Source organism: Microtus oregoni, unplaced genomic scaffold (assembly GCF_018167655.1).
Source record: "Microtus oregoni isolate MIOR12 unplaced genomic scaffold, Mior012 000021F_ref0000039, whole genome shotgun sequence".
NCBI classification, from domain to species: domain Eukaryota; kingdom Metazoa; phylum Chordata; class Mammalia; order Rodentia; family Cricetidae; genus Microtus; species Microtus oregoni.
The window spans coordinates 4,084,575-4,108,288 of NW_024543080.1; the positions used below are offsets into that span (position 1 = coordinate 4,084,575).

The 23,714-nt window shown below is 43.9% G+C and overlaps 1 protein-coding gene across 1 annotated transcript in view; it reads right to left on the reverse strand.

Annotated features, from left to right (window-relative positions):
* The window catches only part of Fras1 (Fraser extracellular matrix complex subunit 1), a 419,545-nt gene that overhangs the window by 229,246 nt on the left and 166,585 nt on the right, over positions 1-23,714 (reverse strand). The window contains exons 5-9 of the mRNA XM_041671543.1: positions 16,201-16,360; positions 13,384-13,517; positions 6,307-6,390; positions 4,457-4,558; positions 3,973-4,164 (exon numbers count right to left, since the gene is read on the reverse strand). Coding sequence (XP_041527477.1) covers positions 3,973-4,164; positions 4,457-4,558; positions 6,307-6,390; positions 13,384-13,517; positions 16,201-16,360 — 672 coding nt within the window. The remainder of the gene's footprint in view (positions 1-3,972; positions 4,165-4,456; positions 4,559-6,306; positions 6,391-13,383; positions 13,518-16,200; positions 16,361-23,714) is intronic.

A 23,714-nucleotide genomic window follows, 5' to 3' on the forward strand; every position in this document is an offset into this window, starting at 1 on the left:
ACAGTGAGAACTCCCAACCTTAGTGTCAACGGCAGCATGCAAATCAAGCCAGTATTTGAATACCAAATAAGATGGGTCCTTTTATGCACAGATGCAGGCTCAGGCATAAATTAAGTAGCAGAAGAGGAAGTTTTATTCATCATTCTGAAACTCTTAGTGTTAGCCCACTTACAGCTAATTTTCTTTTTAATTATAGGAAGAGAAAGGGAGATGCCACATTCCGAAGATGGATGTTTGCTTACAGGATCTTCCCACTTTAATAATTTCAACTTATTTTTATTACCAAATAATGAATGCTTGATGCTTTAAAGAAATCTAAATAATTCTCAATTCTGTAGATTAGAAAGTTTAAATTGCACTGTAACCCCACGTTCCAGCGAATAGGCTACTAAATTACAAATTTTGTTTGAAATTTTGTCTATGTAAACAGTAACACCTGACACTGGTAGGCTGCAGTGTTCGTCAAAGCAGTGTCTGCTTTCTGAAGACTCATTTAGTTTCTGTTGAATGATACTGTTTCTTTAAATATTTAATATTCAGCTTGGGGGCTCTATATTATATTTCAAAGTATAGAAACCATATTAAATAGAAACAGCACTGTAAAACTAAATATTCATACTAAACAAGGATGGTTTATGTTTAAAAGGCTCTGCTAAAGAAAAACACAATGTAAAAGCATTAGTTGTCGTTGGGTTGCAGCATTAAGAATGGATTTTTAAGCTAGTTCCAGGACAGGCTCCAAAACCACAGAGAAACCCTGTCTCGAAAAAAACCAAAAAAAAAAAGGAATGGATTTTTAGGCTTTCTGCTAGAATCTGCAAGGTCTTCTCAAAGGAATATAAGTTTCCTTTTTAATGAAGGTAAACATAAATTTCTAAAACAAACACAAAATCGTAAGAATGGTTGTAACATTTTACAATTCCTAGAAGTATTGGAAAAAGAAGAAAGCTGTTTGGATGGCTGTCCATCAAAATTCACACTCAGAGGCCACCAGAGCAGCGGGTGCCATAGGGATCGGGCATATTTACATATAAATTGTTTTCCAGAAACACAAAGAATCAGCTGCAGTGATGGCATCTTGGAGAATCAGATTGAAATTTACTTTCAAAGCATATAAGAGGGTTTATATGCGTGTAATCTAAGTTGCTTAAAACAATATTTTGAAGCAAGACAGAGTATGTACTTCTATTAAAAAGAAAAGGCATGGCAGAGCTTGGGAGCTCCCACAGCCCAAAGAGAGAAGAAGGCAGCCTTTCTGAGCCTTTGCACAGAACAGTAAATACCAAAAAGTCCCGCTCCTGGGGAACAAGGATTCAGATTGGGTGACATAGGAGGGTCTAAACAGATTTACTATTTATAGAAGCCTGCTGTCCCCAAACACTTCAGCTCACTGCTGTGAGGAACCCGCCAACTAGCACTTGACTTCTGCTTTGAACAGAACTCAATTGTGAAACAAACTCATTCACTTCATTTGTAAGTGAACTCTCAATATCAAATCTGTTAGACCTCCTCCACTGGCTATCTATGCCCAATGGAGGGACGACCCTGGAAGTCAATCTAACGCCCATTAGACCAGGATGGCCTCCAGTGGGAGGGAAGGAAAGCCTCCCCCACCCCAACCTGCTTACGCTCGCCTTCCCTCTTCAGTGTGTTGTGCTACAAGCCCATTCCTCCCCATACAGCATCTTTCACCTGTATACCATAGGTCCTTTTAGGAAGAAAGAAATAATGTGATCTCTTCATCTGAATATATGTTCAAAGACACTATAATATCTGGAAATACGAAATCAATCATACCGTGCTAGTCTAACACTGATTAATTTACGTTTCAGTGTCTAGGGACTTTACTGAAAAACATCAGAGACAAAGAACGTGCCATTTCCTCCTTTTCACACAAGGACAAACTGCATGTTGATTTCAAGGCGACTCGGAGCATTGCTGGGAATGGATCTGGTAATAAGCAACAGTAGGGAGGTTTGTGATTGTCACCAGTAGAAAGTGATGTCTCTGCAGCTTAGTGAAGATGTATGACTAGCATCCAATGCACCTTGGTCTCCAGGATTAAAAGTCAAATGACCTTGACATATCTGAGAGGGGAGCGGAGCGCAGGGCGGGACTGAAGAAAGTACCAGCAGTGCTAGCCCCCTCACAGGCATTTCCCTCAGGAGCTCGGATGGCATTCAATTCATATTTCCATAATCCTCAGTGCTCCTGCAGACCTCCAGGTAGAATCACTTCTGTTTATGTGTCTGGCTTCCCACAAATCCCAGGGACTCTCAAGGTCATGGTATGCCTTTTTCATCACCAGTGATACAAGCAAAGCAGAAATTAAGAAGCTATTAGGATAACCAGGCCTTAACGAGACCATTAACCAAAGATAATTTCAGAATTATGGTGTCTGAAAAAGGTCTGGGAGTATTTTTTTTTTTTTGTTTCCTACGATTCTATTTTGGTTAAAATTTCACTACTGGCAGTGTTTCCAGCTTAGAATATACTAATGTACACAAACTGGGGTACATGGACACTCTGGAAGAGACTAACGACTGGAGAAATGGGCTGCAGGCTTCAAGTCCTCAATCCATGAGGCCACGGCCAACAGAGGATGAGAGAATGACCAGAGAAGCCAGGCACCCTCAACCCTAACAGCCGCTCCTCGTTGCCCTTACGTCCACACGATAAGGTGTCACCCTACCCCAAGTGGGCCAGCAGACACGCAGACGGGTGCTACCAGAGAAATGAGCTATGCTTCTGTCTGTGAGGGGGACTAACAAGCGGTGTCTGAGAAACCCAGCCTACCAGGGTCACCTCTCCACATTTTTTCAAAAACCCTGGAATACTCAACAAACTAAACCTTGAAGAATAACCCAGCATCCTCAGATGCAGAAGGAAGATGGCATAGGAGGGAGAAGGCCCTCGTTGAGACTCTTCTCAACTCGTTCCAACCATTCGGACTCCCCTCACATCAGGAAAAAAAAAATGAAAAGGTGTGTGGGGGTGAATACATCTACGAGAAGGCGAGGCCCTTTCTGCTCAAGTGTGCTTCAGCTTGGCCAAGATCTAGATTCAGGGGGCCAAGTCAAAACCAAGCTGTAAATGACAGCCTTGTTAGGAAGCTTGCTCCTCCCTAGGCCCAGTGCTGGGAGGAGCTGAGAAGTGGAGGAGAGGAACCAGGGGGAAAAATGCCTTCACTGACAGCTATGCTTCAGATCTCTGTAAAGGCCTCAAGTTCACAACCCTGAGGGAAACTGGAGGGGCGGATGGGAGCGGCAAGAGGAGGAGGGAACTTTAAAAGCATCTTCTTTTTTTAAGTCATGGGTCAAAATTGAGTTCAAAGGTGTGGGGGGTTAGTAATTTCCCTAAAATATACATCTGAAGTCAAGAAAGAAGTTGCTATGTGAGAAATGGCTAAAAATTCTGTGGATAGCAGAAGTCAACAGAGGTCAGCAGAGTTCATTGTTTATGAGCTCCCCCTTGCTCCTTCCTTAAAAGAGAGAGAGAGAGAGAGAAAGAGAGAAAGGGGGGGGGGGAGGTAGGGAGGATGGAAGAACAAACATTTAATTTTATTTCCCAGTCCACAGGAGGGCTCATGAGTGTTTTCTACTAAATGCAGCTTGCAGAAAGAGCCCTGCTGGGGGCACACCTGCAGACCAAACACGACAGTCCACTAGTGACGAGGTCCAGCTGCACTGAATGACAGGCTAATGTCCCACATCATGTCCTTCCCTTTATGCCTCTGGCTCCGCTCTTCTAATCTGACCAGATGCACCGACAGACAAAAGCTCCAGGGACTGCTCCAAGCTGGTCGGAACCGTCCGTGACATTCACTTCCCTCCCCAGCATCTCTGTGCTACGAGGCCCTTGGAAGTGTGAGCCATCAGCCTGGCATCCCCTCTGCTGCCAGGGAAGAAGGAACACCCACCATCTGCTGGAAGGAGCTGCCACCACACAAATGGAAATGCTGTCACATCTTACCAGGCCACAGGCCACCTTGGCACACTCTCCCATCTGGCAGGTCACTTGGCCCTGGTCACACACGCAGAACTCACAGGCCGAGCCTTTCCACATTTCATCCGGGTACCGCAGGATCCCACCGGCCGAGCAGCTTCTGGCAGGAGACACACATTCTTCACAGCAGTGCCCATGAGGCCGGGCTCTGCTTTGACCCTGGAGAGACAGAGAACAGTGAGGGAAGGGACAGTCCCTTGGGGACAATGGAGTCATCGGGTGAGAGAGAGACACAGAACACTGGCCTTGTGTAACACAACCCCTGCTGGCCCGGGGGAAGCATTTCCCACCTCAACTCTCCTGTCGGGAGGCAGGCCCTTTATATCTTTGTATAACATTCCACATTCTTTAAGGCTTTTGATTCTATCAAAGGACACAGTACACTAAGAAATGCCTTTCTAAAATGGTCCAGAATCAAGCTTAGAAGAGCAAGCCACACACTTTCAAATACCTTTTCGCATTTCAGCGGAGGGCAGGCCTGTTTGTGACACCTGACCTCTCCCTGGTCACACATGCACAGGGTGCAGGCGTCTTCTTTCCACTGTTCACCGTGCTGAGAAAGGAAAAGGGAGAACAGCACGTCAAAGGCCACATGCGTCAAACAGAAGCTTGACATACTTTTACATTACATTTTTAAATGTAGTCACATATAATGTATTCCTGAGATTGCTTAGGTAGAAGTGGCCTGTAAGAGAAAAGCCAATGAATATTCAAATAAATTTGCATTTGGATTACATGGATATAATTTGCTGAGGGTCACTTTACCCAGCACTTAGAGGACTTAGGAAGACCCTATTGGTCAGTTCCTTATCCCTTAGGTCTTCCTTGCCAGGAGTCTCTGATAAAAGCTTATTTTCTCAGTTTCCCTTGCAGCTAGGGTATAGGAGTCCTAGATTTGCTCAAATATTAAAGGTCAAAGAAATTATTCTCTAACAAAGTATTTCTTTCACCAAGCAGTAGCAATGCATGTGTGAGCATTGACTTCCTGGCAATAAAAGGTCATCCAGGGGACAACAAGGAGACATGATTGAGGCAAATATTCACATGGGGACAACACAGAGACCTGAACTGATCAACCCTGAAGAGCCCTCCCTATTGGGACACCTTGTTGTCTACAATGTTACCATTTTAGTTACTTTTACTGGGGCATTTCTGAGACTTGCAACCAAACATATCAAACAGTTTCAAAACTCCTCTCTCAAAGAAAATTAATCTCGCACAAACCTGCCCAATGAAAATACCAAATGAGACCACTGTGCCAAACAGTATACACACAGCACACACAAAGAGTTCCCCACTGCTGCAGAGAAGGCTTAGTGACTCAAAGCACTGGCTGCTTTTGCAGAGGACCGCAGTTCGGTTCCAAGCACCCACACAGTGGATCACAACTACCTATAACTCTAGTTACAGGGATCCAATTTCCTCTTCAGTACTTCAAAACTTGAGGTATGCACACGGTGCACATCCGAGAGAACACACACGGAAACACACACACACACACACACACACACACGCACATACTAAAACAAACCTTAGTTTGAACATCCTTTTCCAACTAGTTATTTCATTCCAATCTCAAGAGAAGCATCTAGAATTAGTGGGACTCTCATTCCAGATTCCCCTTATTGCCACACCCAGTTTCTATTTCCTTTCCTTAGAGCATGGAACAAGCAAGAAAATAAGCTGACTTTGTTTTGCTTCCGTGTTCTGCTTCAGAACAATGTGACTCTGGTTTACCTGAGCACTCCGAAGACAGAACATTTATTCATTCCCTTGATTTGCTGGCTACTACAGGTTACTACATACTACAGGTTAGGCCTGGTTGTCTAGACTATTTCAATAGCAACACTCAACTTCCAGTTTTCTCAACCTTTAATCTCTCAATGAACTGACCTGTCTACTCTGCCTTCCCCATGTTTCTTCCTATATGGGCATAGGTGTCATTGGGTATCAGTGTATAAAATCCAACCAAAGAGACAAACATCTCCAGAGGCTGGAAATAGCATAAACGGTTGGCGACAAAAGATACCCCCCTCTTCTCTTCAGCATGCGTGTGAACAGTAAGCTTTCCCAAGGTTCATGAACTGGATTCTGCTTGTCAGCACATTCTTTCATATTTATAATCCTTTTCAGCTTAATATTTTTCATAAGGGCCATTTTCATAAAAGCCATTTATGTACTGAGTAACTAATCCTGGCAATGAGTCAGAGAGGAGGGTTGGGAGGTTCTGTGGTTAGAAGGCATGGGGCAGAAGTGTGAGAACATATGTCAACACACTCGTGCAGGGCACACGGAGGTTACCTCATACACTTGGCCAGCTGCAGAACAGGATCGCGCTGAGCAATGAGGACAGCATTTTCCAGGGACTCGGACGACGATTTCATCCTTGACACCCGACGAGGGACAAGCCACCAAAAGAAAGGATTAATGAAATTTACATCCATAGGAAAAATCTGCTTCACAGCCGTCTCAGCCACATGTGCAGACACATGGGACAGCAGTTCCTGTCACCCAGCATTCATCTGTAACCTAGGGCTCCAGCAGGCATCAGACTTTCAAGGTCAGTTGGAACCTTAGGAAGAGTGCGCATGCCCCACCTTTTACTAACACCTATCAAAGCACAAATAACTATAAAAATCAAACAATATTAGTCTTCACCAGGCATATCCCAATTCCTGTATGAGGCAGATGGTCTTATTCCAGCCTGAAGTGAGAACACTAACAGTAGACAAGCTGTATAATTTGTATAAGGTTATATGGCTGACTACTCATGGTAAATGGTTGAAACAAAACTCCAGAGCCCCGACCACATTAACACTTAAGAATATCTGCACTCCTGACTCGCATCTAAACCCAAAGGCAAAGGCAGCCCTTTTCTTAATCAACTGTTTTACTATTCTTCTGCACCTTGATATTAATCCATATTTTTATCTAGGTGCATTGGGATGAACCCATAAGTTTATGCAGGTGTGTTGGGGATGTCCTTAACACAAGCAAGAGTCAATCACCCTTTAAAAATCTTAGAATAGACAGTGTAGAGAAATGTGACGGAGATCCTGTGCTGAAGAACCATCCCCAGTGCCCTTTCCATCTTCATCTCTACGATAATCACTACCCCAAAAGAGTCAGGTACTTATCCCTGTTGTCACAGCAACCACATCCTCTTAACTGACACAGTCAGCTTCCCACTGATCCCCACAGCCTTCTTCAATACAGGAAAGAGGATCGATTAAAAGGGAAAGGAGGATGAGAACAACCTAAGTTGTCAAGACTAAAAAGTGATACACGCTACACAGAAGAGAGAACCTTCCAGAACAGTGCCTCCACTTTGTCTTACAAGGAGATAGTATAGAAGGCTTTACTACCATAGTTACTTTGGTACTCCTTCTGGAAGAACAAGAACAGCATAGCTAAGACAGAAGGGAGAGGGGTCCTATGATGTCAACTTCTCATTGAAAGTTCCAGGAATACACCTCCACAATCAGTTAACACAGTTACACGTTGCAATTCAAGTTTCCGCATCACTACTTGATAGGTCTATTGCAAATGCTTTAACCTCTGGGATTAAAACAGAATCTCTTTTCGCTGTGGAGATATCTTATTAGTCTATACGTAAAACATTATGATCATGGATGGCCAACAGAATGCGTGAAAATGGGATAGGCAACGAGAAAACTGGGCACGTCTTGACTTCAGAGTTCTTCGAGGAAATTTTGGCTGATGAAATAAAGTAGTGGATACATGGAGTCACACAATCCAGTAACTTCGCTGCAGTGAAGAAATGAACTAAGCCTTGCTCGTTGTCTGTCCTAAGCAGACTCAGTGTTAAGTCTTTTGAAAATGTTTATTTTATTGTTCATGCATATGTGTCTACATATGTGTGCATATGTGTGTGTGGTTATCCAGAGGCCAGCATTAGGCTTCTGATCCTCTAGAGCTAGAGGTGTTAAGACCCAAACTCAGATCCTATGCTTTTAAAAACAGGAAGTGCTCTAACCACTGAACGACCTCCTCAATCCCTGTGTCAGTCTTTCTTAAAACACGGGACAAATATAACGACTACAAAGACTTTAACATATATTTTTCTGGCTTTCAGATACTCTTTTCAAATACAGGGCTGAAGTTGGACCAGTAAATTATGGACTGTAAACCATGTCCATCTTACCACCTATTTTTATAAATAAAGCTTTATTGGATTATCACCACGCACCCATATACCTATATGTTATCTATCATCTTTATGCTACAATGGCAGAGCTTGAACAGTTATTTTAACTGTATTGCACACAAAGCTGAAAACTACTCAATCCTGCCCTTTGTAGAAAGATATATGCCCTGGATAATATGATATCCTCCATAACTGCAAAGATTCAGTACTATAAAATATGGTGAATGTGATTACATTTGGGAAGGCAGAGTTACCAGGAAGGCTATATCGAATTATGGCTGCCCCTAAATAAAGACTCGTATGATAATGAAGTTTACAGTGCACCATGGGAGAGTCTTGACAAAACACTTTTCTATCAGAGTACACTGGAGGATACCAGAGAGATGTCACCACAAATAAAGTAGAACTGACAGTCATCTTCCCGTCGTTGCTAGGAAGTCCACCAACTGTAAGACGCTGTGTGGCCTTCTCTTGCTGTTTAGGAAGGAGCACAAATAAGAGGCATCACACTTCCCCCCAAAGCCAGCCTTTCCGGATCAGGGCTCAGTCCTCACCACTGCCAAACGAGGCAGGCAGAGTGCCAGGCACAGGCTTTCAGCCCTTCATATCTTCCTACATCTAGTCAGAGCCCATAACATCAACAACACGACATAATAGGAATGGGTGTCAAGGGGTCACAGAAAGTGATTAAGAACCTGGGTGGCTAAATGTCAAAGGAACGGAAAAGGCCCTGGGGACGGCAGTGCACACCGGAGATGGCGGTTTGCTTCTTGTGTTCAGAAGGTGAGCGGATCAGGCAGCGGAAATGGGAGAGATCTTATCTCACTCAGCACGCAGCACGGCTACACCAAGTGAAAGTGGATCCCCCGCCCTGAGCGCTGAGCATCTGGCCACACATCCAAAGGACCGCGTGGAGGAAAGGCCACCATTACTGTAGCATGAGGGAGGGAATGAAGAAAGATTTCTACTGATCAAGTATGAAAAACCAGATGCGGGGAGAAAACCCCAAAGAATGAATTATAAGAAAATGAAACATCTTCTTTTGACTTTGACTTCAAGGCTGTTCATTGAGAGCTATAAAACAATCAGAGCAGAGCATGAAAATGTATTGTCTTAATTGACTCAGCAATACGCATTAAGGGGAAAGGCCCGAAGAAACACACTGCTACGATTTCTCTTTTCTCTTTGGGTCTTCTTCTTTTCTTTCTTTTTTTGATTTATTTATTTATTATGTATACAGCCTGTGGGCGTACCTGCACCCCAGAAGAGGGCATCCCATCTCATTACAGATGGTTGTGAGCCACCATGTGGTTGCTCGGAATTGAACTCAGAACCTCTGGAAGAATAGTCAGTGTTCTTAACCGCTGAGCCATCTCTCCAGCCCCCTCTTTGGGTCTTTTCTTCCACTTACTTTTTTCTTGTGCTGGGAATTGAACCTGGAGCCTTGTGTGTACTATGATAACCTCTCTGACTGGAATATGCCAGCCTGTTACGGTGGGGTCTGATGAGAGTGGATGGTGGGGGTGATAGGGTGGGGGGCTGTGCAAGAAGAGACAGTGTGATCGAAAAGCAGCAAACGGGACAACAAACAAGGTCTTTGCTTCTGTTCTTCTCCCATCTCTGCATCTGCAGTTCTGGAAACAGCAGATATAAAAACAAGAAGATCTCCTCAAAGCTATAGAGAGAGACTGAGTAGCAAATGAGAAAATGACTGAGAAAGAATGAGTAGAGCAAGGAGAGAGTCAGGAATGCTTCTTCAGAAACAAAAATTGGCACCAAAGTGGTTCCCTAAAACCAAACGTGTAAAAAAAAAAAAAAACATCCAAACACTGGAGCACAGTAAGAAAAGGCTCTATATTAAAGGCAAGAGATAAGAAAAGCTACATGGAAAGCTTCAGATTGACAACAGTCATAGCCATATTGGTTATTCTACCAGCCTGTTCACCAGATGAACTTGGCATGCATCTCAGACCCCATCAGACATCATCATCCGATTCCCCAAGCACGTGTGCTGACCTCTGATGTCTGATACATTGCTGGGTTTTGAGAAAGGCTGCGTACATCCTGGTATGGCCCACACTCATTTAGGCTCACAAGCAGGTAACCTCCTCCTGCCTCAGCAAGTAGGAACCCACCCATCTTAAAATCCAAGATACAATCTGTCTCTAAGTCCTCAGCGAACTCCACTCTGTATGATCATGAATCTATCTCCCTAGTTTGAGTGGCCCAGGGACTTGTATCTTTGGCAGACAGCTCTCATACAGGGGGAATGGGTTTTTCCAAACAGTATTTCACTGAGAAATATCCCGGAAGATGTTTGAATTACAAGGGTTTAGAAACATCATACAAGAATACATCATTGCAATCCTAGCTGTAAATTACAGACTAGAAATGAGGCACCTTACAAGAGAACTAAAGAAAAAAATGCCTTGGTCCTCCGGGGAGGGGTATTGAAGTAAGGGATGCCTCCACTAAATTCTCTCCTCAAACTAAGCCCCAAACCTGAGACGGTTACGGGAAGGCACTTTAAGTAAGAACCGAGTACAGGGAAAGCTTGTATGTCTTGCAACAAGGGCCAAAGCAGAGAAAAGAGAGGCCTCCGACTTCTCTGTGACTCTGGAACCCAAAATCCAGTGGAAATGAGTCTTCAGCCCTCTAGGTTCAGACTCCAAATTGCCTTTGATGTAGACAGGAAGCAAGAAAATGTTTCTCAAATGTTTAAAAGCTTGGAGGTCATACAAATAATCTCTTGGTAAAGATACCTAAAGATGAAGTTCAAATGGCTTAGGTTAATCAATAGTATGAGAAATTTGTGGTATTTAAACCAAAACAACCCCGCTGGTGGGCTGAGGATGTGGCTCAGGAATGGGGCACTTGCCTCAGATACTTGAGGCCCTGGCATAAATAGACGCCCTGCAGCATAGTAACCAACTAAATATCGCCAGAATCACGTCTCATCAGACTGCAAAGATCATTTGAGTGATGACGATAAAGGTGACGGGGCTGTGGTTCAGTTGACAGGGTATCTGGACAAAAGGGGAGAGGAGAAAGTGCCATTTGAATTCATTATTTCATCAAGGGAATACATCTTCTCCTTTTCTGTGGATAATCACCAACTTTTAGAATGTGATCATCAGCATCCCAAGAAGCATGAGTCTCCATTGTCTATCAGGACTGGGACAAATTGCCAAAGAAAGAAATCGAGCATCAGGGATTATTTTTGTTCTGTTCTCTGCCCTTCCCAAGCTTTCCTTAACTAGTGGGAAAAACTCCTCCTATAATTAAAACAAAAGCAAACAAAGGAACAAGTGAACTTCATAAGTCATAGAAATCCTTCAACAAGTTAGAAACGTTCCAGAGCTCAACTTGGAGAACGTGTTTCTAGTGACAAACTAATATTTTCCCACTTACATTCGATAAACAAAAGCATCTAAGCTACGCTCGACTACACTTGACTGTTATGTTTGCAGCTCTTGCTACTGTGAACTAAATATGTGCTGGGAGTGATCTTTTGAGTTAGAGATACAGAACTGCTTGAGGCACGAAGAGCTGGCTACTGTACCCGGGACAAGTTACTTACCCTCCCCCTGCCTCTGTTTTGCTGGCCACAAAATGAAGACGGTAGAAATTGATCCTACTTCATGGGGCTGTCACAAGAATTACAAAGCTCTTGAAGTAAAGAACTGGTACACATTAAACACCTGAGAAGTGTGTTGTTGTGGTTGTTGGTGGTGGTGTTGGCATTTCTGAGGGTATAGGTGGGATTAGGTGCTATATCAACAACACCAATTCTGCAGGACTCCTCTATGTCGTTGTTGGAATTAACATTTCACAGAGGTATTAAATTAGTATTAAGTGGTTCTAAGTGATCTGGGAGATGGTTGATGGATGGATGGATGGACGGATAGACGGACAGGTGGATGGAAAATGACTTAAGAATACAGAAGTGACTGAGGTCACTCATGTATCAGTTAGTCCTGAGGTATCACAAAGAATGTCACCTTTTACATTGATTATATACACTGGTATAAACAATGAATGGATACTACGAATGAAGAAAGAGTACATAGTTACTCTTTTCAACATGAGAAATAGTACTCTCAATTATTCCAGTGTCTGGCCCTTGCATGCAATATATGGTCATTTTACAATTTAAAGCAGAAGATTCTCAACAGGCCCCCCTCTTTCTTCCTCCCTCCACGCCCTCACAATATAGGAAGAATAAACTATGACACATGTTAACATGTCCCGCCCAACATGACAGCCTTGTCCAACATGTGATCAAAAGCTGGAACAAGACTTGTTGATGAATTGAAAGCTGGGGCAAGGGCATAGAATTAGACATAATGTAGGTACTAGAATCCAGTCTTTCAATTAGATACATTTCCCTAGATTTGGCACTTAGCATTTCATGGCTGATTGCCTTTCATCTGCCTTTAAAGTATTGCCCAATTGTCACAATATGCCACGTTACTGATTTTGTTTTATTTGACACAAAGTGCTACTCTGTAGCAACTAAATCTTGGCTTCCCCAGCTTTTCCTCGGATCAAAAAATGAACTATTTTTCCACTGGAGGCAAAACTCCTCTCACCGTTATCTGTCAGCTTTCCCGGCATGTCCTAGGGAGCCTCTGGAAGAGGAGAAAACTATAAAACACTGCCTGCACCACATATATTGACAGCGGAGTCTCTCCTCTAGATTTGTGTGAACAGCCTAATGTTGTGAAAATTGGATCAGCATTAAATGAAGATGATCCCTCTGTCGTGAATACCCCTTGGGAAAACACTTTGGGAACTTGAGTCACTATCCTATAAGAATTAAATGGTGTACATCTGGATAATCATGTTCAAAGGCATGCCTAGGTCTTTAAAAAAGCAAACTACACCTAAACATGGGAGAAAAGCAACAAACTTCATCTTTTTACCCAGCTTTCCAGATGTGTAGCCTTACTCTTTTTTTGAACATCTGCATTTCAAGCTGGAGGATTCTTTCTGTGCAGCACTCGGGTTCAGTCTCGTTGTGTAGCAATTTGACTAAATGGCTGGTAATCAGACCTATTCGTAGCTTCGAAGAGGGGGAAAATCATCTTGATGGGCGCCTAACAGGATCTCAAAACAAACCAGCAAACAAACAAACAAAAAAACCAACTCTTCAAACTCTTTGGCAGGCAGTTCCATGCAAGAAGTTGGCTCTGAGAGTCCCTCCTTACCTGGTCACAAAAAAGAGGTGGACACTGAGCTGTGAAGCACTGGGTGAGGCCATTCCTGCACACGCACTTGGCACAGCGGCTCAGTCGCCACTCCTCTCTGTCCTGATATATGTGGCCATCGTAGGAACAGGGTTCTGGAAGGACAAAGGCACAGGGCTAGGTTAGTATCCATGTGCTGGTCTCAAAGCACATGGATACTAACCTATCCATGTGCTTTTGAGACCATGGATTTCACGAGTGCACTGGGCCCAGGGCCACTGTATGGGTCGTGGTGTTTGTGACAAAATCTCAATCATTGCATTTTATCAATAAAGACTCTGGAGCCAGATGCCGAGGTGAAAGCCGGCTAGACCAGAGAGTAGAGAAAGCACCCAGTTGACTGTCCTCCTCTGGTCACTTTCCAGAAGCTTCCTTCTCCTACACTGTCTCAAACCAAACTCAATGTGATAAGGGATGTCCTTCTGTATGTGTGTTGCTTTTATTGGTTAATGAATGAAGTTGTTTTGGCCAATGGCTTAGGAGAGTGAAGCTGGGTGAGAAGTCCAAACAAAGATACACCAGTCCCTTTCACCTGCTCAGGAAACTCGGTCCCAAGAGGGAGCATTTGTTCATGTGTTCTCTGTACCATGTTCTGGGGGAGGCACAGGGTGCTAGGGATGGGGTTAGCTCCTCTCACCCTTGAGTGTTCGCAGACCCATGGGAGAAGATGAAAATACAGAATTTCTCCATGCAGAGAGACAAAGTAGAAGCTTCGTTTACTCTTTAAGCGGAAATTGTAGCATTTTTACCCATTAAGTAACTGTTCCTGAATGAATCTCTAATCTCTAGAGGAAAAATGTCTTAAGTATGTCTTTCTCATAGAGAACCAATGAAAAATGCTCCTAAGATTTAAGAGTGAACCCCAGAAAATGAGGCATCACCATCCTGTGCTACACCCACTCGGCTGCTTGTGTGGTTTCACATTCAGGCTTATGTTACTTGAAGGTGCTGACAGTCCTCATACCATCTGATGGGTGAGTCCTGACACACACAGGTAGACTTTCCACACCCATGGTTTCCTGGTCATGCCTTTAAATCTCTGGTATGGCTATCTATAACAAAGGCCTCAGAGGCAGAATAACCAGGGACTGGGAAGAAACAAGGGATATATATAAAGGGAAAAGACAAGAATAGAGCATGACTCTCAACCAATACAGAATGAAAGAAGCATCTTAATCATTTTCTAATCACTACATGTCAGCAGAGAGCATGACGGACTGATGATATAATTCCTGCTTATAATAAAGTCCATACAAATACCTAAGAAATTGCAACAGGACATGCGTCTCTAAAATATAATGAAACGGATACATGGAGAAAGCATGGATTCAAAGGACAGGTCTGGAAGCGTGCCCCCAGCTTGCTGACAGAAAGCAGTGTGTCTTAGTTTACAGCAGGAGTAATCTGTTCAGCGAGGTTGTAGGAAATATAATGAAGGGAGTCCCTCCCTGACTTTGTGCTTGTCTTAGAGAAAGACACTGCATCAAAGACCAGATGACAGAACCAGAAGTAGCAGTACTTCATGGAGAACAGGTCTTGGCCTTCTGTCTATCAAGGGAGAAGGAGAAATAACCTGGGCCCCATAAAGTTCAATAAAAGGAGACTGTTTCTCTGCTCCTTTGGAAGAAAAACTAGAGATGCAGCTGGTCAAGGTACAATATGCTGATGTGGGATTCCCCTCTGTATGCTGTGAATTTGTTTTATTGCCATTGGTTAATAAAGAAGCTGCTTTGGCCTATGGCAGGGCAGAATACAGAAAGGCAGGAAATCCAAGCAGAGATAGAAGAAGAAAGAGGATGGAGTCAGGGAGACGCCATGTAGCTGCCAAAGGAGAAAGACGCCAGAACCTTATCAGTAAGCTACAGCCTTGTGGCAATACATAGATTAATAGAAACGGGCATCAGAGCACCGGACTGAGCTCCCAAAGTCCAGTTGAAGAGTGGGAAGAATGAAAATATGAGCAAAGAGGTCAAGACCATGGTGGGGACACCCATTGAAACAGTCTACCTGAGCTAATGGGAGCTTACCAACACCAGCCGGACTGGAAAGGAACAAGCATAAGACCAAACTAGTCCCTCTGAATGTGGGTGACAGTTTCATGGCTGGGGAGGACGGAGGGGCCACTGGCAGTGGCACCAGGATTTCTCCCTACTGCGTGTACTGGCTTTTGGGGAACCCATTCTCTTTGGATGGATACCTTGCTCAGCCTAGACAGAGTAGGGAGGGACTTGGACCCTGCCCAAAGCAATGTGCCTCACCCTCTCTGAGGAGTGGATGGGGATAGCGGGGGAGGGGGGGGATAAGTGGAGGGGATGGGAAGAGCGGAGGGAGTGGGAACTTGGATTGGTATGTATAATGAAAAAAGAGAGTTTGTTTTCTTTTTCAAATAAAAAATTAAAAAAAAAGAAATGGGTTAATTCAAGATATGAGAACTAGCTAGAAATATGATAGAGCCATTGACCAGACAGTGTTGTGATTGATATAGTTTCTGTGAGATTAGTCAGGTCTGGGCGGCCAGGAAATAAAAGCAGAGGCTCTGTTTACAATGTGCAAATAAGAGACCAGCAGAATTCCACAGTTAAAATGAAGCCTAAAGATCTGCGCCAATCCCATTCTATGAGGCATCACTCACGACCAAATTCAAGGCCACATCACCTTGGCTCAAAGAGGAAGGGAATTCAGAATCTCCGAACCACACCGAGCAAGAAAGACAAGACAAAAGATGTCATCTGTAACCTCAAAGACAGAGAGGGCCCCTGCCCACCAGCTGATACTCACTTCCTGCTCCCACACAAATGGGGCAGCAGGCTCCTTCAGCAAGGAATTCCAGCTCCTGCGGTCCACACGATAAGGGAGAGCACTGTGGGTGGGAGCACCTCACCTCTCCATGAGTGCAGGAGCACACAGTGCATAGGGCCGAGTTCCACTCTGTGCCGTGCTGCAAGGCAAATGGGAAAGAGAAGGTTAGCTGCAGACCCCAGACTCCTGCCAACCAAACAGACACAACCCTTGTACAGCCTAAGGGTGGAGCCTGGGAAAGGCGGGAAAGGACTGAACCAGCCTGGCAAGGTTGACCAGACACTGCAGTGCTCTCTACTAGAGACCAACTTAAAGATGGGTTTTCTTCTTCGCATCGCCTCCAAGATTTTTGTAATATTTGAAAATTTCAGAAAGATGCAAAAAAAAAAAAAAGACAACCACCAATCCCGTTGTCTCAAGTTTCTTTCCCTGTTGCTGAGATAAAATATCTGAGCAGAGCAACTTGAGGAAGCGAGGGTTCACAGGTCAAGGTTCAGATTCACGGCAAGGAAGTAAGACGGCAGGACCTTGAAGCATTTGGTTCCATCAAATGCATAATCGGGGAGCACGGAGATGGATGAAGGCCTTGGCTCGGCCTTTCTCCACCTATGTGGTCCAGCATCCCATCCAGGGAGCGATCTCACAATGGGTGCAGCTTCCCACCTCCATCGGTGCAGTCAAGGAAATACTCCACAGTCATGCCCAGAGACCTGCCTCTTGCTTAATTCTAGACTGTCAATATCATCACACCCACATTTGAAGAAATGGTGAATCCCAAAGGAAAATGTATATAAACATATTTGGGGGATTTTCATAATTGCTCTGTCTTCTATTTTGAGACAAAAGCTCACAGTGCTATTTATGTTGGCCTCAAACTCCTCGGTTTAAGTAATCGTTTTGCCTCAGCCTCCCAAGCAGCATGGGGCACCGCTGTGTGCAACCACACCCTGTCTGTCAAGCTAGTTTTTAATTGGGGAGGTGCTGGGGACTGAACCCAAGATCTTTGAAATACTAAGCACACACTCAACTACTACTGAGCTACACTCCTGGCCCCTAGACTCTATCACTTTAAATAGATCTCATTCTAATCTGATTCCTTCTTTGACTTTCAAGCCTTATTAGTCCACATATTCCTATTTAGACTTATATATTCTCTCTCTCTCTCTCTCTCTCTCTCTCTCTCTCTCTCTTTCTCAGAGTCTCTCTCTCTCCATAGTAACACATACACACCCCCACTGATCTCCCATTCCTAAAAGTATGTAGAAGGGCCCAAAGAAGGCCCCTACTCTATCCAGTTTCCCCAGAAACTACAGAGCAATAAATGGTTCCACTGAGGGTACCCATCCACATATACAGAATATTTCTAGAATGCTGGGTTACCATGTTCTCCAGGTTTAAAGCACTTATATAATTTAGCCAGTACCCAATGTATCTAAATTAGTCATTCTCAGATGTGAGGGCAAACAAGCCAGTTTGTCAGCACCAATGTGCGTGCTGCCTGATTAGAACAGCCCCCAGCATCCAGTCTCCAGTGCAGGACAGGTTGATGGTGCACTTCCCAAGATACATAGCAAATTTAGTTTGATGAAGTTTCCTCAATCCTGGAACCTGTTCCAATGTGCCTCTTTTAAAGCTAGCTATGATGGATGAGCTTTATCACACATCATATATGGATTTTTATCAAAGTACCACACGTTCTAGGCAGTCAGTCCCCGAAACATAACCTAGGGATTACACCTAGAGTTGTAACGGGCAATTCTCTGGCTTTTTCACACTGGCGTCCAAGATAGTTTTCCATCTCATACACAAAGGAGCCTTATCTTACCCGAACAAGTCAGCTCTTCTTCATCTGCAAGCAGGCCAAGTCTAATGTTTAGGAATTAGGAAAAGGCTGGCCTAGAACTGTAACAACCGCAGTATCAGGTAGCCATTGTAATCCAGGGATCTGGGACTCGGCCCACTATCAATCAGACTACTCTCTCCTCCAGATAGACACCCAGGGAAGTCAAAGGAGCAGTTACACACACATGCTGTAGCAGAGCCGAGATTTCCAGCAGTGGCCTGCACACTTCCAGGGCTCGGTTCAGGCATTTTTATTTCGAATGGAGTTACATCAATCTTGCTTCCTTGTCTGGGAAAATGAGACAATGTAACAGTATGTCCTTCACGAGGAGCTTAGAAAGATTCAGAAGATACCATGTTGAAGGGCCAATTAGGGTTCATGTGGGCAGGCAGAAGGACCTTGCATTGTATACATCTGTGGCTGACAGCATCTACAGCAGAGCTGGTAAATACTGCAGAAAAGACACCCTTTTCTTGTGAGGGAAGATGATTCCCAGATCTTATGTGCAGCATGCGTGGTGATGGCTATTCTAATTAACTTGACTGTGACATCACTTCACAGGGTAGATGCACACCAAATCATCACACTCGGCACCTGGATCCAGGCACGTTTTGCTTGTCAGCTAAACATTTTAAAGATTTTAAAAACAAAGGAAGATGTTTAGTCCTCCCTGGCCCTTCCCCCCACGAGTTCATGAATTTCTTCTGCTTTTGTTTATCTTGTTTTTGCTTGGCTGTTTGGTGGGTATTGTTTTCTTTTTAAGATGCTTTTTTTTCCTGTTAATTTAACTTTTAAGAAATTATCTGAAGAAAATGACCAATGGCATGCCGAAAATTTCCAGTTTAAGGGTTGCACTTTGCTCTCTGAAGTGGAAACTCTCTTTCAGTGAAAACTGGGAAGCCACCCAATGGCTACTAACAGAGAGCAACGTTCTCCAAGAGTGTGACAGGAAGCTAGCATTATTCTATAAAGGCGGGATGTAAACCATGCATTCGAGATGATTTCGACCTGTGTGAAAACACATCTGCGTATTAGCGATCTACCCATCTCTCTACCCATCTGCTTATCTGCCTCCTCTGCCATTTCCCCTGCTGGCCACACAAAACAACAATGAAGAGACTGAAAGCAGTGGTTACAGAACACCGGAGCTACTTACAGAATTTAGTTTTTGCTTGTGCATTTTTCTAGGATACTGTAATTTTTATCATAACAGAGCAAATTACTATTAAAACAGCTAATAAATCACCTAATATTAAATGCATTGAAGAAAACAACTTCAGGTGAGCAAGTTCATTTTATTAAAAGGGAGCCACTGCTCCAGTGCCCCTTCTCACCAAGTCCAGCCTTGCTTTGTTTCTGAGATTACATGAGATTGGGCACACACAGGGTCACATGGCCAGAGAAAACACATCCTATTTCTAAGTGTCTAAACAGTTCGGTTCACTAAAACAAGACCTTGCTTTTCACTACTATGAGAAAAACAATCCCTGAGTTGTTTCTAAAACATCTCTAATCATACCACCTTTCAGACACAGGCCAGAGAAATTAACTGTAATAACAGCCTGTCAATCACCAAGGTTTCTCATTTGAAAAATGAAAGGGCTGTGTTAGCAAAGCCCTTAGGTACCTTTGGGCTCTGGGATCATGCGAATCTAGCATCTCATTCAGGCGACAGGAGATGAAGCAGTGGCTTCTCCCTTCACAAAACCTTGAGCATTATAGGAATACCAAAGGCCATTCAGGAGGGAGGCAACATTGTTTCATGTCAAAGCCACGCAGCTGGCTCCTGTGGGTGAGCCAAGGTACGCAGGGCAAGGGAAGAGAATTACTCTCCATCTCCTGGGAGGATGAGCCAAACATGTCCTCCTCCATCTTTGTCTTCTGCCTCTACCCATAACGAGTGTCTCGTCCTTCCCCAGAGTGTTTGAGGACTGGTAATGTATGCAAAGCATTCTGCCTAGAGATCAAGGGGTCCAGCACCTGCCAAATGTTATTTATATCTCTATAAATAATTTCACAGGGTTCTCCATACCCATTTACAAATGCATTGCTTTTAATAAACACTGTGGCAGCAAAGAGAGCTACATAAAATCCAGGAGTAACAGACACATCAAGCAACGCCCCACAAGGGCCAGCTCTTGCTGTGCCGTCTTAACCTCATCAACACCCTTTGAAAACATGAGATTTTGGGAAAAAGCAAATCTTACAGGTGCCATCTTCAATACAGTCTTCCATGTAGTCAACTAATAAGTTAGTGAATACTGACATAAGTCCAAAGAATAGATACACAGTCCTAAAGTATCTGCCTGGCTTGCTGACAGAATATATATATATAAAATATTTTTCTTCACCTAATTTGCTCTTTTTATAAGGTTATAAATTCAGAATACTAAATATCTCAGAGTTTTTGGTGTATTTTATAATTATACCCTCTACTCTGAGTAGAACAGAGCTGAATTTAATATGAATTTCTTCTCTCACATACATAATTCAGCTCTCCCTTTCCCTCTTGGACAGGACTATCAGGGTCCAGGCTTCTTACTCCTCTTTTCTCAGTGGGATTCACACAAGTCGTCGCCTCCTGATACCTTCTGTCCTTGGTGACTCTTCATGTGCTTTCTCCTTAGACTTAGGCTACTGTGTGATGGGAGCAAATGTGTGGAGAAGAGAGAAAGGGGCAATGGGGACCCCCACCTCTTCCTGCGCCAACCACCCTGGGACAAGAAAATAATCATTGAAACACCTCTTCAGAAAAAGACACTTAAGCATTGTGCCCTGACTGGTTGGCTAGGTTGGCAAGAGCCCACAGAGAATGTGTAGGGACCCCACTGGCAAAGTTAGAGATAAAACTGCCTTCCCCAGTCCTGGCTGTAACAAACCCACAGCACTCCTAAACAACCTGGAGGCAGCCCAATGGCTCCAGTGTTTTCCTCACTCAAGGAAAAGGCTTCAGGCTTGCGGCGGCTTGCTAAGTTCAGAGCTGGATATGATGCTGACTCCTCTACAGGCAGAGGCATCCTTTCTTGAGGCTTAGCTGTTCACTTGAGGGGTACCTATCATCGCCCTGAACTTAGCCTTCTGTTGACATCCCTGAGCTTGAACCACAATCCGTGCAGCCAGCATCACTTCAGCTGCCCCCTCCTGCCACGCTCAGGCCTCTACCTAAAGCCTCTACCAAATCCCCCTCCCAGATCCAAGCTTCTACTTCGGAACACCACAGCAGTCTTAAAACAGCAGGTTAATGTACAGCTGCCAAAAAAGTTGCCATAACCAGCCCTATGTGAGGCGACCCAGCAGCCAAAGAGAGGCTTCCTGTTGTTCAGGGGTAGGGCAAGGCACTCTGAAATGGCTTCCTAAACAGGCTGAAAGGGAAGAGAAAGGTGGGGGTGGGGAGCTGAAAGCCAGGGAAAAATCCCAAGCCAGCCGCAGACAAAAGCACATGAGTGTGTTAACCTGCTCAGGCAATTGAGAAATGCAGGATTTGGAAGAGAATCTGGAGGTCATTGAGGTTGGGGTGGGGCAGGCAAGGATGGGAAAACAAAGATCATAATCATTGTAACCTGTGACAAAAGTTTGATTTTATCGTAACTTTAAAAAGAACCACTCTCCAGTCTGTTTGAAGAAGTAGAGCATAAAAGATTTCCCTGCAAAGCCACGGTTCTCAAAATTCAGCCTTTTTTTGCAGCTACATCAAGTACCAGAAATATCATGATAACATTTTCCAAGGGGATGAATTTTGAAAGTACACTCAGGAAACCATGCACGCGGGCCTGTTTCTATCTCGTCTACAGCTTTTAGCAATATTGCAGCAGGAGTGAGCTCCAAGGGAGGCAAAGGGAAAGGCAAAATTAAGAGGCACGGGGGATTTATAATTAACCCACAACAGGCCTGTGGCCTCAGAAATGCCTAGCCACCCACGACAGTGACTACCCTGGAGCGAAGACACTGAAGAGGATGGGGAAAAGGCTGAATATCATCCCGAGCTTTTCACTCTTTTATATTCACTGAGCATCTGTTTTGAAGAAGTCAGGGCCACGCTCTATGTTAGTTTAACAAGCAAAGATGGCTACAAAGATATCCAAACTACTCTTAGTACTCTCAGATGACTTGAAGATTACAAGATTATAATGTGTACAAATGTAATATAAGTAAACAGATGGTGTCCATTAAAAGACCCATGCTGAATTGCAAGGATAACCCTGGCAAGGGTGCTCTTAAATCAGTTTTAAAATCTCTACGTACCTATCTCGGGAACCAAGTCTTTTCGATGTGTCTTGTTTTTTTCTCTCCCAGACCAGATCCTGATTGTATTTTGGTTCCTAGTATCTCCTGGACATCACACATCCAGCAAAGAGTTCAGTCAACTTAAACAACACACTTGTGTTCAACGTGATGAACTGGCATTGAATCGCATCACCAGCCAGCCCTAACACCTCTACATCCCAGGGATCATATGTGGCAGTTCAAGGTGACACAACCCTATAGAACAAACCGGCTCAGGCAACACATATTGACAGCTGGGATCACGACATTCCCAGCGTAGATCCTGCTTAGGTGTCTGTCATCTGAACATTGTGTGGAACGGAAAGAGACATTTCCTACTGTTCCTGGGAGACAGTGGGCTGAGTAAGCTGACCCAGTCCATGGGGACATGAGCATTGTACTCACTGAGTTTTGGGTACATATACTGAATAGCACCTGAGTGTGGGTTTATCAAATCCTGCTAACCCACGCTCTCTCCTGAATAGGCAGAGATGCTAACTCCAGGAACATACTGTATCAGGTGGAAAATGAGCATTAAAGCAAAGAGCCTCTCTCTCTTCAGTGAGCGCAGCTTTCCCTGATACAACAGGGTAATGCTTTAGCAAGAATAGAAAGGAACTAGTTTCAAAATTTCTACTATAAATCTCACAATGTTGCATTGAAATTACTATTTAATATCTACAACTAAGCTTGTAGGATTTAGGAAATGTGATCTAAGGAGGAAAAAATAATAATCTTTGGGCTAGATCCTCAGGACTCTGGAAATTAATCTTTGGGCCAGATTGTCAGGACTCTGGCTCTTGATGAAGGCAGGGAAGGGTAAGAATCTAAGGAAAGCCTGGCATACGACAGACATTGCTAGTTGTCGTGCCTGAGGGATGCTCCTCACATCTAGTGAGGAAAAGCCAGGGAAAAACTGAACTCCCTCTAGTTCTTAGGATGACCCCAAAACAAAAACGTTTATGGTCCTGAGACTGAAAAAGTATATCTTAAGGGACTCATCCCTGAACTACGAGTTAAAAGACCAAACTCTCACCTAGATTGCATCATTTCCTAACAGGTAACAGGACACTGCCAAACGGTTCGAGGTATTTGCAACTTCATTGTCTTTTTCAGCTTTAGCATGGGCGTAGTCACATGTGCCCTACTCACCAGCTCAGGGTTATAGACAACTGTCAAACAAAAATCTATATGTAATCTACAAAAGGGGGTGGTGCTGTTATTATTCAAGACTGCGAGCCCTCCAACCCCAACATTCTCAGTCTGCTCTTTATGCAGGCACAAACTCAGTGTACAGATATTTATGTAAAGCTTCTGGGATAAATAGGACACTTTTCAAAAACAAAAAACAGACAAACAACAAAAACACTTAGTACTCACAGAAAGC